This window comes from Coffea eugenioides, chromosome 2 (assembly GCF_003713205.1).
Source record: "Coffea eugenioides isolate CCC68of chromosome 2, Ceug_1.0, whole genome shotgun sequence".
NCBI lineage: Eukaryota > Viridiplantae > Streptophyta > Magnoliopsida > Gentianales > Rubiaceae > Coffea > Coffea eugenioides.
The window spans coordinates 827,790-841,064 of record NC_040036.1 but is presented as its reverse complement, the minus strand read 5'-3'; the positions used below and the strand labels follow the sequence as shown (position 1 = coordinate 841,064).

The window sequence follows — 13,275 nt, the reverse complement described above, 5'->3', positions numbered from 1 at the left end:
AATGTTTCCCCAAAAATGTTGGGGACCTTGAAACCATTTTGATAATATTTAACTAGCAGCAGCAAGCAGACTTCGCTGGCAATTTGAACAGATAACAAATCTAGCGCAGGATGTGAGGTGGGTTGGGATTCATAAGAAGGCCATCTATATGAAGAAGAACTAAGTTAGCAGCATAGCTTCACGTTGGTAGTGAATCTATTAAGTTGCAAACGTCAATTGAATGATTCCACGAACTTTGATCAGAAGCAGAGCATGGATACTCCAGAAATACACATCTCAGTGAGTATGTTTACCTGGCTGGCACATCTAAACCCTCCAAAAAACGTTCAAAGCCAGCAATATGATGAAATATGTCTTACTGCGCGCTTTCTGTTTAAAGGCCCTCACCGCCACCGGCTGAGATGAACAAATTAGTTAGTCATAAGCTCATAATTTTAATGACACCATCAAAAAGGGGTCTCTATCTTGTCATGCAGGGTCACAACCAAGTCATGTGCATCATTAAGGAGTTTCCACACGTCTAGATGCCCAGCCATGCTATTGCACTCCCTTAAAATCTCATCCATGCTGCTATACTTCTCTATGATTTGTTTCCTTCTTTGCAAGACTGAAGCAGCAATGGCATACAACAATAAATCTTCTGTTGGGGGTGCACGCAGCCTTATTCTGCTCCAAGCAGACTTCCAAATACCAGCTCTAATTGCAGCTTGATCTGCCCACATCACTTCCCACAGGCAAAGTGTTTGCTCAAAAGTTAATTCCCTCCTAAAGAGTACCACCACCATCCTGTATACAAAAAAGCAGTCCTCTGCCTGAAGCTTCTCCAAGTGTCTGTAGAGATGTGAATCCTTGAATTTTATAATTTTAGAAACAATATTCAGTTGCCTTCTGATTCCAACCTCATCGAGCCTAAAATTATGCCGAGCCTTCCTCATAAAACCAACAAAACACCAGAAAGCTTCATGGTCCTCAGTCATTACAGCAACGATTGGGGACAGCAAATCACTCATTCCCTGACAGTAGCCAATTTCAGGGTCATAAAGAGCATAGGCTTCAAGAATGGCAACTAGTCGAGCAGCATGGAAAATCCTGGAAGGTTCTAGGTGGTCATAGTCCTTCAACCCAACAGTTTCAGCAGAACGACGTGCTCTTTCATCTGGTACTGCAGCCTGAGTTGGGGAATACGATATCCACTCTCCATTTGCACGAACTGCATCAAGGCGAATAATCCGCTGCCATGAGGCAAAATCTTCTATATTTCGTGACTGGACTTCAGTCTTTGAAGGAGATGATTCATCCTTGGGGGACATACGAGGATCATTCTCCTCCCTACTTTCAGTCGATGGAAAAGTTTGACTGACTTCAGGGTCTTCTGAGGAATCTGAGTCTGAAGAATCAGAATCATAAATCACACTTGCATCTGTAAATCGTTTAGAATCAGCATTCCCATCCAACATTGATGCGGTTAGATGTTCTGAGTAGTTGATGGATGGGCTCCTTTCCTCACTGGAAAGGGATTCCCTAGCACTGACAGCATCTTCAGAATTTGGAGAATTACAGGCTACGAGGAGGAAGCTGCTTGTGCCACCAGCTTCGCTCAACTTAAAGATTTCATCATTATGTTTCAAAACTCGGCGGCACTGCTTTCGAAGCTTCTCATATTCCTTTCTGCATTCACCCATGTTGTACAACCGAAACTAGAAAATTTAGAAGAAGTTGAAACAAAACACACAAACTCACTGTGTGTGTGTGTGCATCTGCATGTGTGTGTGTGTGAGAGAGAGAGAGAGGAGACAAGGAAGGAACCTTGCATTGAGAGATAGAGAAGAGAAGATTTTTTTTTTGCTTTTGAGGGGGGGGGGACCATGCGCAATACCTTTTCTCAGTTCTTATAATATTCCTTTCCTCTTGTGTACTGCTCAAGTCATAACTGCAAATAAGAGTGGAAGTCATCAGGTAGTTGCTATGCTAAATATTCTTATTTAAAAAAAAAAATAGTAACTCAAACAGATACAGATAGTTGCTATCTGCAATTTATTTCCCAAGTCCTGTAACAGAAAAAGTATCAGCACAAGTGTTCATAATGTGAATTGGCAACAAGATACTCCAATTATTAAACCAACAAAGCAAAACGTCTAAATTAAGTACCATGTACACCATTTAGCTATGAAATCCTGTAAACTTACTCCCCTCCAGTAGCCTCTCCCTGAGTTCCCCCTTCCAGTTTTTTTTTTTTTTGGTTTTTTTTCTGGTTGGGGGGGGAGGGGGGTGCGCAGACGGGAGAGAGAGAAAGCAAACAATTCTAGCCTTCAGGAAAAGTTGTTCTATGGACCGAGGAAATAGTAAAGAGCATGTGTGCCAGTAACAAAACAATAAATAAATTCAGGAAAATGTGAAAAGGCTTACACTCCAAGAAGGAATGGCCAGACCTCCACCCTGATTCTTGGATCAACGCCCTATGAACAGAAAATGAAAGTTTTGAAGTTCAGCTCTATAATAACAGAAATACTTATTAATTAGTATATACAAAACAATGCATGAAACTCACCCCACTTCTAACTTTCTTCAGAAATTTGGCTCCACGATCACGAAGTTTTCCGTCTGGTGTAAACATACTTCTCCATTGTTGAGGTGACAAAGCATGTTTTCTCTTTCTTCGGGACCATGGAGATTTTAGACGGCCCCTGGAAATAAATAACAAATTAATTAGAAATACCACTAAATGGCCACATTAACACAGAACAACATGTAGCTGAAAGGATCAAGGAGGAAAGATTTTCCAGGCAACAACAAATATATAAACCAGGCACATTCATGGTCGAACTTCCCTAATTTCCAATATCTGAGGGCAGGAAAGAAATGCAAGTGAGGGCATTTGTACAAATCAAGTTAGAATTTAAACCAGATTATTGTTCTCCAGCAACAACAGACAGCTAAAATCTTCAGCTACAAGGATTTCAGCAGAACTTGATTTGTTGGAGTATTTAAATAGCAAATTGAGATGTGAAGTACAGGAAACAGAACAGGTCATAAGCATCACTTGGTTAACCAGCCTTGCTATGGATAAAACTTCCTTAGAAGGACATCATGCAAAATGAGTTGAAGTTAGGCTCTTTCTTAAGAAAGATCTGTCACAATACTATTTGATATCTTAAGGGCTATGCTCATTTAGACTCCAGAAAAGTTCTCTTCTACAAAAACATTTGCACATATGAAAACACACGAAATTTGTATGGAATATCAGCAACCGGAAAAGAAGAGAGAGTTTTCTAACTAAAGCACCCTAAACAATGGCAATTGCACAGCCAAGACAGAGCACCAGTCACACTTTAATTTTGCTTGACACACTATTGCAATGCATACTGGTCCAACATCAAGTACCCAACTTTATTTTAAAAAAAAAATAATAATAATAACAGTCTTATTCTCCAAACAAAAGGAAACGCTATCAATCAAATATAGAAAGGAACAATCAGTAATGTGGATGCAACATGTAGTACGTGAAACAGAATGAAATCCATTAACCAACGTTGACACCATTAAACTCTCAGCCACTTTTGATGCAAAATGGGAAAAGACAGAATGAAAAAAATACTTCACTGATTGAGGAAGTGAGACTATGGCGAGCTCGACACTGACTGACGACTACTCACTACTCAGAAATCTGAGATCTAAATTTACAGAACACTAGCATTTCTAGCTGTAGAATTGGAGAAGAAAAATTCATAGCGAGGTACATGGAAAAGAAGATCTAGAAACGGAGTAGATATTGATAGAGACTCACCGATCGGAAGAAGAACAAGAAGCTGGCGAAGAGGACGCTACTACGAATAGAACCGATCTCAAATAAATCCACGACGACGACGACGATGACGATGACGGTGAATTGGAATTGGAAGATGACGAAGTCTGACTTCGTCTGAGAGCTTTCATCTACTAACTTACAACACTTTAAAACCCCAAAAAAAAATCCCTTCTTCGGAGAAAGATAACTTACTCTACCAATGGACTTTGATTCCTAAGGTATGTCAAATTTCATTCTGTAGCAGTAATTTTCAGTTTTTTTTTTTTGAAAACTTTGGTTTTCGTGCTTCCAGTTTACCTAGTCTTGCAGAGAACGGCGGCGGCCAAGGCGAGACCGGCCAAGGCCGTGACAGCGAAAGCTACTCCGGCATTAGAAGCTGTTGTGTACTTCCAGAATCCACTGTCGTGCCCTTCGTCTCCACCGCCGCCGCCGCCGCCGATAAGGAAGATTCCAGTTAGCTTGTTGATAGTGTTACTGATTAGTTCAACAACAGGGGAAGGTCCACCAGCTGAGGCTGTAGAAGTAGTGAAGAAGAAGAGCAAGAGCATGGATGATGGATGTAAAGAGTAAAGGAGAGATGGAAGATTCCGGAATGACAGTTTTGCCCCTCAGCAGCAGCAGTTACCCTGCATCAAGCCTAGTGGATTTTCCACCATAACCAACCTAAAGATCACCAACTGCTTTTCTTCTCCCAATGTTTTTCTTTTTTCTTTTTCCTTTCTTTTTCTTTTTCACTTTACTTTTTTCCTCATCAGTCCCTTTCCTTGTCTCTTCTTTCTTCCCTTCTTCCGTTCTTCTTGTTTCTCTCTCTATAGACTCTCTAAGGCAGTCTACTCTACTCTCTAGGCTCAGTTCTGTATATTTTTGGTTGAGGGAAGTCCAGACTTTGGGCCGGTGGTCACCAACAAATAATTAAGCTTGGTGGTCACTAATCCTTACATCGCATCTTTTTTAAAAAAGAAGAGAAAAAAATCCTTACTTTCGGTCAATTTGTCATTATACATAACTATTTTTAGTTGCTTTCTCCGTGATTTAACTCCTATTAACTTCCTTTCCTCTTGAATTGGAGTAGATTGGATTATAGAAAATGAATTTCTCTGACAATGATTTAACTTCGGCTCCTCCTTCTCTTATATTAGAATAGATTAAATTATAAAATTATTCACGTTACGATAAAAATACAATAATATTTCAAACCCCGTGACTATCACATTTTTAATAATTCTTTAAGACTTTCAATGTTGAATTGTTGACTATTACAAAATTTTTAAACAGGAAAATCTCTACCCTGAATTGTTTCGGTTGGTGAGAAATCGTTTCCTCTGGGAACGGTTATAGGGTGGGATGCGAAGACAACTCTTCGACGAGTGCTCTTTGCGATTGTATTCTATGTGATTTGTCCTGTCATTATATGTGGTCAAATTTTTTATATATAAATATACTATAATATTATATTCCAAGTACAATAATATAACATAACTATACACCAAATATTACAAAATCTAATAACCAAACTGAATCGCATGGAACCCTAGTTTCACTGAATCCTTTCAACGGGAGGGGACTCAGTGACAATTATGATTTGTGTAATTTGATGCAATTGTTATATGTATTTGGATTTTTTTATGTACATCTACATTATAGTATAATATTGAATATACCTCGAGTATTTTATTTATGTACATCACTTTTTTTTTTATTGATATAACAATATAACGTAACTATATATCAAATAATGTAAAGAATACGACAATTGGATTCAATTGCATGAAACTCCAAATGCACTGAGTCCATTTCGCAACTCTCTCTCTCAGGTCCTCTACCCCTAGTTTGATGATTAGAGTGAACAAACATTATTATCATAATATTGCAAGCAAATTACCACAAAAAGTGAACAAATTGCAACCTACGAAGACTATATGCAAACAAATAAACCTCAAAGTATCCATAAATTGGTTCTTGTATTCTTTGTTTACGTGAGTGGGGGCGTTCCTAGTGAGAGGAAGGACCAATTCTTTTCAACATGGCATAAAAGTATTAACGTATGAGAAACTAGTGGCAACGCAAAAAGGGAAAAAAAAAATAAGAAGAAAAATAAGAGAGAGCAAAAAGGGAAATCAAAAGTGAAACAAAATACAAAATACAGTGATGCGAACATTTGAGATGAAGCTAGGACAAGCTCTTACTGAACTAGAGGTAAGGTCAAGTTCGTAGATATCAAGTTTAATGTTCATCGAGTTGAATTTGAATTAAAAATAAAAATAAGAGAATAATAAATCTCGGTCAACTTGTTTTTAGTTATTTTCATAAATTAATCTCACAAAACGTTATTATTAAACTAAAATCAAGTAGTAATTTAAAAGTTTTAGACCTATGATTTTCTTTGTTTCTATTTTGGTGCATACGTGCTAAATCGGAGGTTGCCCAATTACTGGGTGGTTTTCTAGTTAGGCTGAACTCGTGCAACTGGGCTTTATTTTTCGTTCTGTACAAAAAATAGTGCTCCTGTAGGAGGAGGAGGAGGAGTAGTAGTAGTAGTAGTAATCCGATTTAAGTGGCTTCGAATCTTTTGTCTGTAAATTAGTCTCTATCTCTTCTTTGTACAATTACCACGTGTCTTTAACTTTTTGATAACCCAAACTCAAACAAACCGATAATAATCAGTTGACAAGTTTATTCTAAATCAATTAAAACAGAAAACTCAAAACTTTTTTTGCCTTTGGATAAATCAAACGGTTCCAATAACTCAAAACTATTTTTTTCTTCGGATAAATCAAGCGATAGTTACCTATCAGAATTTCTTCAACTCTAGTTTACATGAAGAAGAAGATTGCAAGTTTTGGTTTTGAGTAAACTTGTCAATTAGTTATTATTCATTTGTTTGAATTTGGATTATCAAAGAGTTAGAGACACGTGTCAATTGTATAAAGAAGGAACAGAGGAGATATAGACTAATTTGGGGACAGAAGATTCGAAACCGATTTAAGTCCACTTAGCAATTTCCATATTGGGGTTTTTCAAATTTTTCTTTGGTTTCGGGTGCTACCATCATCTGTTTATTCTGTCTTAGAACGATTTCCATTTTTAATACGTAGCTTGTGTCTAATAAAAAAAGAAATGGTCATAATAATAATATAAAACAGCGTTTAGCAAGAATTTTCACAAACTACACCTAAGAGAATTGCACAAGTACAACCAAAAAGCAATTGCTGATTTTTGGCTGCACCCATGGAACTTAAATGGAACTCACGCACACTCTAACTAACCTATGTGGGACTCAGGACAAGGGAGCAGGGAACCTCTACTAAGTGCTAAATAACACTCATCCACTCTGGTCTTTAAACCTCACCAACAGGTTAATTTTCTTTTAGCAAGAATTTTCTTTTATAATAATAATATAAACAGCTTGCTCTCGGATAAAAGTAACAAGAACGAATAATCTTTTAGTGTCAGCAACATCGAGAATAGGCTACCCTACGGTGTAGCAAATGAACCCGTGACCAAATTCCATTCGTTCTTTACAAGCAAGAGTTGTACGTCCAATTTTTCACACCAGATTCTTCTTTATTCTTGGTCTGATCCTTTGTAATAATAATGAATGTTAATCTGTGTCTGCTTTTTCTTTGCGGTCGATGCATTTTTATGTTAAAAGCCACTGAAACTGCTTCACGAGCAATGGCTATGATTATGTTTGTTGGTGTTACTGCATCCTTTTCAGGCAGGCGCATCTCTAATGACTTCAATTTTTTGAGTGATTAACTCGCGAGAGTGATGATTAATTTATTACTATCTGAACCCCCGCTTCCTTAATGGTTTTTATCGGTGGACTAGACATTAGACAAGGGGAAGAAAAAAAATGGGTGCAAATTATACCTTAATTTGGCGTTCTGCCCCTTTCTTGAACGAATACAAAAGGCACAGATGCAACAGGCGATACCAAGGGCTTTGATCTGTTGGCAGCTCTTTTAGTTTCGGGACATAATTGACTGTCGCACAACCAGAAAAGAAAAAGATGCGTTCTTTTGACTCTTTTTGATGGTCATCATAACATCTAAACTGAGACTAGGGCAAGAAAGAAATCAGCACTGCCCAGCAAAGTAAGTTTGATTTTGTTCTTCCTGCCGTTAAATTGTACTCCTGTTTGATCTAACCAATCTTGTTTGGATTGCATTTTTTCTGAATTTTTTTTAAAAAAAAATTACTGTAACAATTTGATACATGTGAAATTAAAAGTTAATTAAAAAATATATTTATAAAAAACGTAACAACTTTTCAAATTTTTTCTTTAAAAAAATTGCAATCCAAACACACAAGAGTCTTCGGCCTTTACCGACTTGGTTCTCGTACAAGTTAACTTCAATCGCACCAACTATTCAGACAACCCAGATGGCAAATTAATATCTGCGTAGAAAATATTAGAGGAATTTATGGCATTCATGAATCTGAGGGATGGATGACTATTCCTATTCCTCTTGCTAATTAAAAGTCATCTTCTTTGGGGGCCGTATAAAGACAAATAGGCATTGCTCCGAAGAAAGAAGACTTGCTTTGAGGACTCGCATGATGCGTAGTTAATGGACTTGGTCCGACAAGGAATTCAACGGACCGGGTCAATGGAGCCCTCGTTTAATAGGTGGATCATTGGTTGAATTGATACGTTGCAAAAGTAATACGTACTATCTATAAGTACACAAAATACTAATTTTACTATACGTAAAATATTTAATGAAATGTATTTAGATACTAATTATTGTATTTAAAAAGATATATAACGGAAATATAAATAGTCATAGAAGACTTAATTTCATTTTATTGTACTTTTACACAAATAAATTATATAGTCAAATATAAAACAAGATTATATCACTTATTTTCAAGGATATAGTATAGTTTTTATTGTTTTATTTTTTTTTGTTTAAAGAATAATTTTCTAACTACTCAAATATTATAATATGATGATAACGTTTTTAGTTTGAAAGTTAAAAAGGATTAATTATATAATAAAAAGTGAAAACAAGTTTTTTAAAAAATAACTAGTTATCAAATAAAAACTAATACAAGTGAAAAAATCTTTCACACATTTAAATGAAAATTCAATGTTCAAATCTTGTCATATACATATGTTTAATAGGCACACACATTAACACACTTAAATCTCATCCAACCTGTCAATTATATATACATAGTAATAATTACTATTCTCCTTTACATATATATATATAAATTAATTTTATCTTTTCGAAGATCTTAACACCGTGCATCTTAGTGAGTGCCCCCCGTTAGGCACTTGTTAGATAGATCCATATTAAAAATCGGATAAATTCTTACTTAAATCAACGAGTGAAATGGGTTTGACCAAATCACGCTTATTCAAACCAGAACTAGAGGCCTAACTTGTTCATTAGGCGGAACGGTTCAACTCTTTACTCTGGATTAGACCAAGTTTAATCTCTATGGTTTGACAACTATGCTCGCATGCAGGTTAGAAATTCAAACCACCTCGCATGGACCAAAAAATATATGATTGCGCCAGTTTATAATAGTAGTTGTTAAGTTCCACTATCAAAAAAGGAGCCAGAGAAAGAAAAAGAACATTTTCTGGCAGTCCCACTGAGCATCATTTTTGTTTTGGAAGGCAGACCATCATCAATTTGATGCGGATGCGGAGATTATATTTTCATAAACGGACAAATCCCTAGTGATCATACACACGATAAAAAGTTAATCCCTGTATCATCCAAACTACTGGGGCCTAGACTTCCTCGTCAGCACGTTCTAAAAAACACTTGGATAACATGATGCTGATGCGCGTTAATTAGGATGAGGATGCACTTGAGAAAGCCACCATCATAGAAAAATTTCTTCCTTCTCCTGTCTGGATTCTTAGACAGAGACCTAAACGAGAAATTCCAGTCGGAAGAAGACATGCCCAAAAAGCTTATATATCCTCTGATATCTCAAGCCCACAATGCAGGAAGACCAAAGTTTGTCTCAACGTGCTAAGCTTGATCAACAGTGCTTTAGATTAACTAATTTACTGTTTCCAACATGAAAAAAATTGCTGCAAAAGAAAAAATAAAGTGGGTGGTTGGCTTGTAATATGAAAATTCTAGTTTGCCAAGTCGAAGATTTGTCTACCGCAAAAATTGGACCATATCTGATATCTCAAGCCCATATAATGCAGGAACGAAACAAAGCCTTTCTTTTTGTCAAAGCATTCGGCTGCAGAGTTTCGGCGATCTTAACCAAAAAAAAAAAAACGATGCAGCCTATGATGAAGAGGTCGACCTTGCCATGCCTCTCAGGCGAGTGCTAAAAATATGATAAGACCACAGAACTAAGTACTCCTCAATGCCTCGGTAGATTGAGACTTGGAATATCCTTGTTACAGTTGTACTGCGTTGAGAAGCTGAGACTTTTTCTCTTATGATGATTGGTATGGGGCAGCAGGCCCAAGGGAAAGAATTTAAAGTTTAGATTTCCTCATGTGGTACCTTTAACTTGCTCCCCATCGTAACTCCCAGCCGGATGAAGTTAGAGCCGATAATATCCGCAACTCCTTGCTTTGCAGCCCCGGTTTCTAGTACTTGGGATCCTTCTTTCAAGAAACCAATCAGATTGCTAGCTTTTCAGCTCTCTAGTACCAACAGAAGTACGCGAATATAGAGATCTCCTATTGCAATGTTAACAGTGGGAAAGGAAACAAGACAGTCAGCATGATTCATCAGTCTCTTAACTAATAGTGTCGGAAACAGAGCAGGATTCAGGCAACAAGATTTAATACATCGTTCTTAGACAAAGCATAAGGCTTCAAGTAATTTGGCCTACTTCCAACCTCCAGGTAGCCAATATTTATTTGTCACGTAGCACTCTGATTTTATTAGCTGAAAAGAGTGAGGGACACTCCCTGGTGCTTCAAAGTTTTGAAGCAGCATCCTTGTCCAAAAACCAGGTGAGAAGTCCCTGGGGGGAAACTTCAGCGGCAGGCAAATTCGAGTTGGGATTCCCCAGCACATCTTTCACTGCAGTGGCTAACTCGGCGCCAGTTACCACCATTGCAATTTCTGACGAAGAGTTGATCACAGGAAAGGTGTACGTGATTCTTGGTGGAGGTGGTTTTGGCGAGTTTGTAATAAAGGTCACCCAACGCTCCTTCTCATTTCGCTGAGGATGGTTAGGGAATAAAGAAGCCACATGCCCATCTGGTCCCATGCCGAGAAGCATGAGATCGAATTTGGGGAAACCAGTAGCATCTGACAAAGGTAGGATCTTTCTCTCGACCAAATCCCGGTGAAGGGCCTCGTAATCTTCAGCTGCACCCTCAGGTGACTTTTTGTCATTGATGGGAAAACTTCGACCACCTGGAATTGATACCTGAAACAAAGAAAGCACTTGATTGATGCCTTCCGATATGGCAAGGCCAACAACCGAGCTGTGAAGAGGCAGCAGATACAAGCACAACAGAGAAACAATAATGGCTTCTTGTTTGAGACTTCACATTCGATCCTTCAAATTAGTGGGAAGTCCATTACATCAAATTCTACAGTGTTCGTTTCAAGGCGTGGGTTCAAAATTATATGATTTTGGCCATTTTCTCATTTCAGATACATTTTTATAACGGTTGACGTACGTTCCCAGTTCCTCTTTGGTATTTCCAGCTCAATAAAAAGGATTATAGAAAAAGATCAGTCATCTTATTCTGGGTTAAGCATCGTGAACAGAATTCACAAAGTAACGGCCGTATAAACTTTTCAACTTTCGGAATTCACTCAGCTGTGAAAAGTCAATTTCAAATCGAGATTCTAGAGTATAGATTTTGGCATATAAAGTAGTAATAAAGAACAGACAACTAGCGTCAATACCACCAGAGGCCGCAGATGTATCTGCTCCATCAATCTAGCTAGCTATGGCTACAAAGTCAAGCCCCTTCCGTTGGGAAAATGTTCACCCGATGCTGGTGCAAGTAAAATAGCTACAGAGCTCCCCAAACACGTCTTATTAAATAGTAATAAGAAGACTGGTAGACCCTCAGCCCGTTCGTCTTGGCATCTCTTTTTGCTGAGAGTTCTTTGTTTTCATCCCAATATTTGTAGATAGCTAGATTAGAATCCGAGACTGTGCCGTGCCATATAGCTAAATTGAAAATTTAGAACTCACTCCACTTGCAAATTAGACGCACGCTCGAAAACATAATACACCATTGTGCCTGAGTAAGAAATTAAATTAGAAATGACAGCAGAAATAACAAAGAAGTCACCTTTGAAAGAAATCCATCGTAGGCAAGTTTGTAATTGCTATCCTTGTGATCCAGGGGAACCACCCTCTCATCCAACCAAAATATGCTCCATTTTGACCAATCCACTGATTCCTTGTGAGGGGCCTGAGTTAGATACCTGAAATATGGATGGATATTAACGTTAATCATGGGATCAATATGTGAGGTTGAATCATAGTAATCTGCTCCATTAAACCCAAATCGATTTTGGAGCATTAACTTTTTCCTTGCACGCTTTGTTGAATTTTATTAAATGATGTTTTTCATTTAAAAAATAAAACCAAAAAAACAAAAGAAAAGAAAAGAAAAGGAGAACATCGTACTGTTGATTATATAGTAGTACCTCATAGTGTCGATTAGGGTACCTCCCGAGAGGACGACGTTGAAAGAACCTTTCTCTTGGATAAATCTTTGGGAGAGATCGGCGGTGTATTTGGCCAGAGCCACCGCGACATCATCCTCGGTGTCGAATTTCAGGATGGTCTTCTTCGCTTTTTCGCTAGCCATCCTCCTCCTCCGGTTTAATTCGAGATTTTTTGTCGTTTGGCCTTCTGAAAAATTCGGATGAAGATTGCAACTTGCTGCTCAATTTCCCTCTGAGCGGGGCACCACCATACTTATATATAGTGCGAAAATATTCTTCTGTAGTGGGCAGTCCAGTCAGTCCAGTCGGGCCTCGGATTCGTATAAGATTCGTCGTACAGTTTCCACTCGCGAAAAGAGATGGCTCTGCAATTGAACCGCGATTGATGTGACTTTTAATTAAATCTGGGCTGCTAATTACCAAATCTAAAGTTTTTAAGCAAAACCAATTCTTTGCGATTCAAATTATATGGAGACAACAACTCTCTTAAGGTCAAATAATACTGATGCGTATGGACAAAGTGAAGGAACCTTTCTCTGTGATTGATGATGAATCACTGGAACTGCGACACATAAGCAAGCAATAATGTGCAAAACTTGGGCAGATGGGAGAGCCCCAAATATGAAGACGGTCTTGGTTGCTGGTTGCTTTTGTCACTAGTCGAGTGGTCTGACTTTACTTGAACTTGCCAGATTAACTACAGAACTGGATTAGCTTTGCGATTAAGTGCAGTCTTCTTGGTTTGAGAACTCATCAGTGAAACATGTTTACCAAGAAAAACAAAGAAGATTCTGGCATACACAGTGAGGCTACCTTAGATCGACTTCTTCG

General features: G+C 38.0%; 2 protein-coding genes across 3 annotated transcripts; both read right to left on the bottom strand.

Moving 5' to 3' along the window:
• Positions 1–190: 190 nt before the first annotated feature.
• LOC113762310 (GTPase-activating protein gyp7-like) lies at positions 191–4,538 on the bottom strand. 2 transcript variants are annotated; one of them, XM_027305699.1, is made up of 5 exons: positions 4,103–4,538; positions 2,549–2,684; positions 2,407–2,456; positions 1,877–1,930; positions 191–1,668 (listed from the first exon to the last, which is right to left on the bottom strand). In XM_027305699.1, exons 1-5 carry the CDS (start codon positions 4,351–4,353, stop codon positions 447–449), a joined length of 1,713 nt encoding a protein of 570 aa, XP_027161500.1. In that variant the 5' UTR covers positions 4,354–4,538; the 3' UTR covers positions 191–446. The 2 variants fall into 2 exon arrangements, with proteins under 2 accessions (XP_027161500.1, XP_027161501.1); XM_027305700.1 differs by having other exon boundaries at positions 3,785–4,195.
• A 5,724-nt stretch (positions 4,539–10,262) lies between these two features.
• LOC113761373 (probable 6-phosphogluconolactonase 4, chloroplastic) lies at positions 10,263–13,204 on the bottom strand. The gene is made up of 4 exons (XM_027304331.1): positions 12,975–13,204; positions 12,424–12,809; positions 12,063–12,198; positions 10,263–11,179 (listed from the first exon to the last, which is right to left on the bottom strand). Exons 2-4 carry the CDS (start codon positions 12,585–12,587, stop codon positions 10,721–10,723), a joined length of 759 nt encoding a protein of 252 aa, XP_027160132.1. The 5' UTR covers positions 12,588–12,809; positions 12,975–13,204; the 3' UTR covers positions 10,263–10,720.
• Between the last annotated feature and the right edge of the window lie 71 nt (positions 13,205–13,275).

Bases quoted from the DNA above. Each gene is read 5' to 3' on its own strand.
- LOC113762310 (XM_027305699.1), bottom strand. From the start codon at position 4,353: ATGCTCTTGCTCTTCTTCTTCACTACTTCTACAGCCTCAGCTGGTGGA. The intron at 2,457-2,548 runs GTGAGTTTCATG...TTCTGTTCATAG, and splicing joins TGAAGAAAGTTAGAAGTGGG to GGCGTTGATCCAAGAATCAG. The intron at 1,931-2,406 runs GTAAGCCTTTTC...TCTTATTTGCAG, and splicing joins TGGCCATTCCTTCTTGGAGT to TTATGACTTGAGCAGTACAC.
- LOC113761373 (XM_027304331.1), bottom strand. From the start codon at position 12,587: ATGGCTAGCGAAAAAGCGAAGAAGACCATCCTGAAATTCGACACCGAG. The intron at 12,199-12,423 runs GTACTACTATAT...TCCATATTTCAG, and splicing joins ACCCTAATCGACACTATGAG to GTATCTAACTCAGGCCCCTC. The intron at 11,180-12,062 runs GTGACTTCTTTG...TCTTTGTTTCAG, and splicing joins ACGATGGATTTCTTTCAAAG to GTATCAATTCCAGGTGGTCG.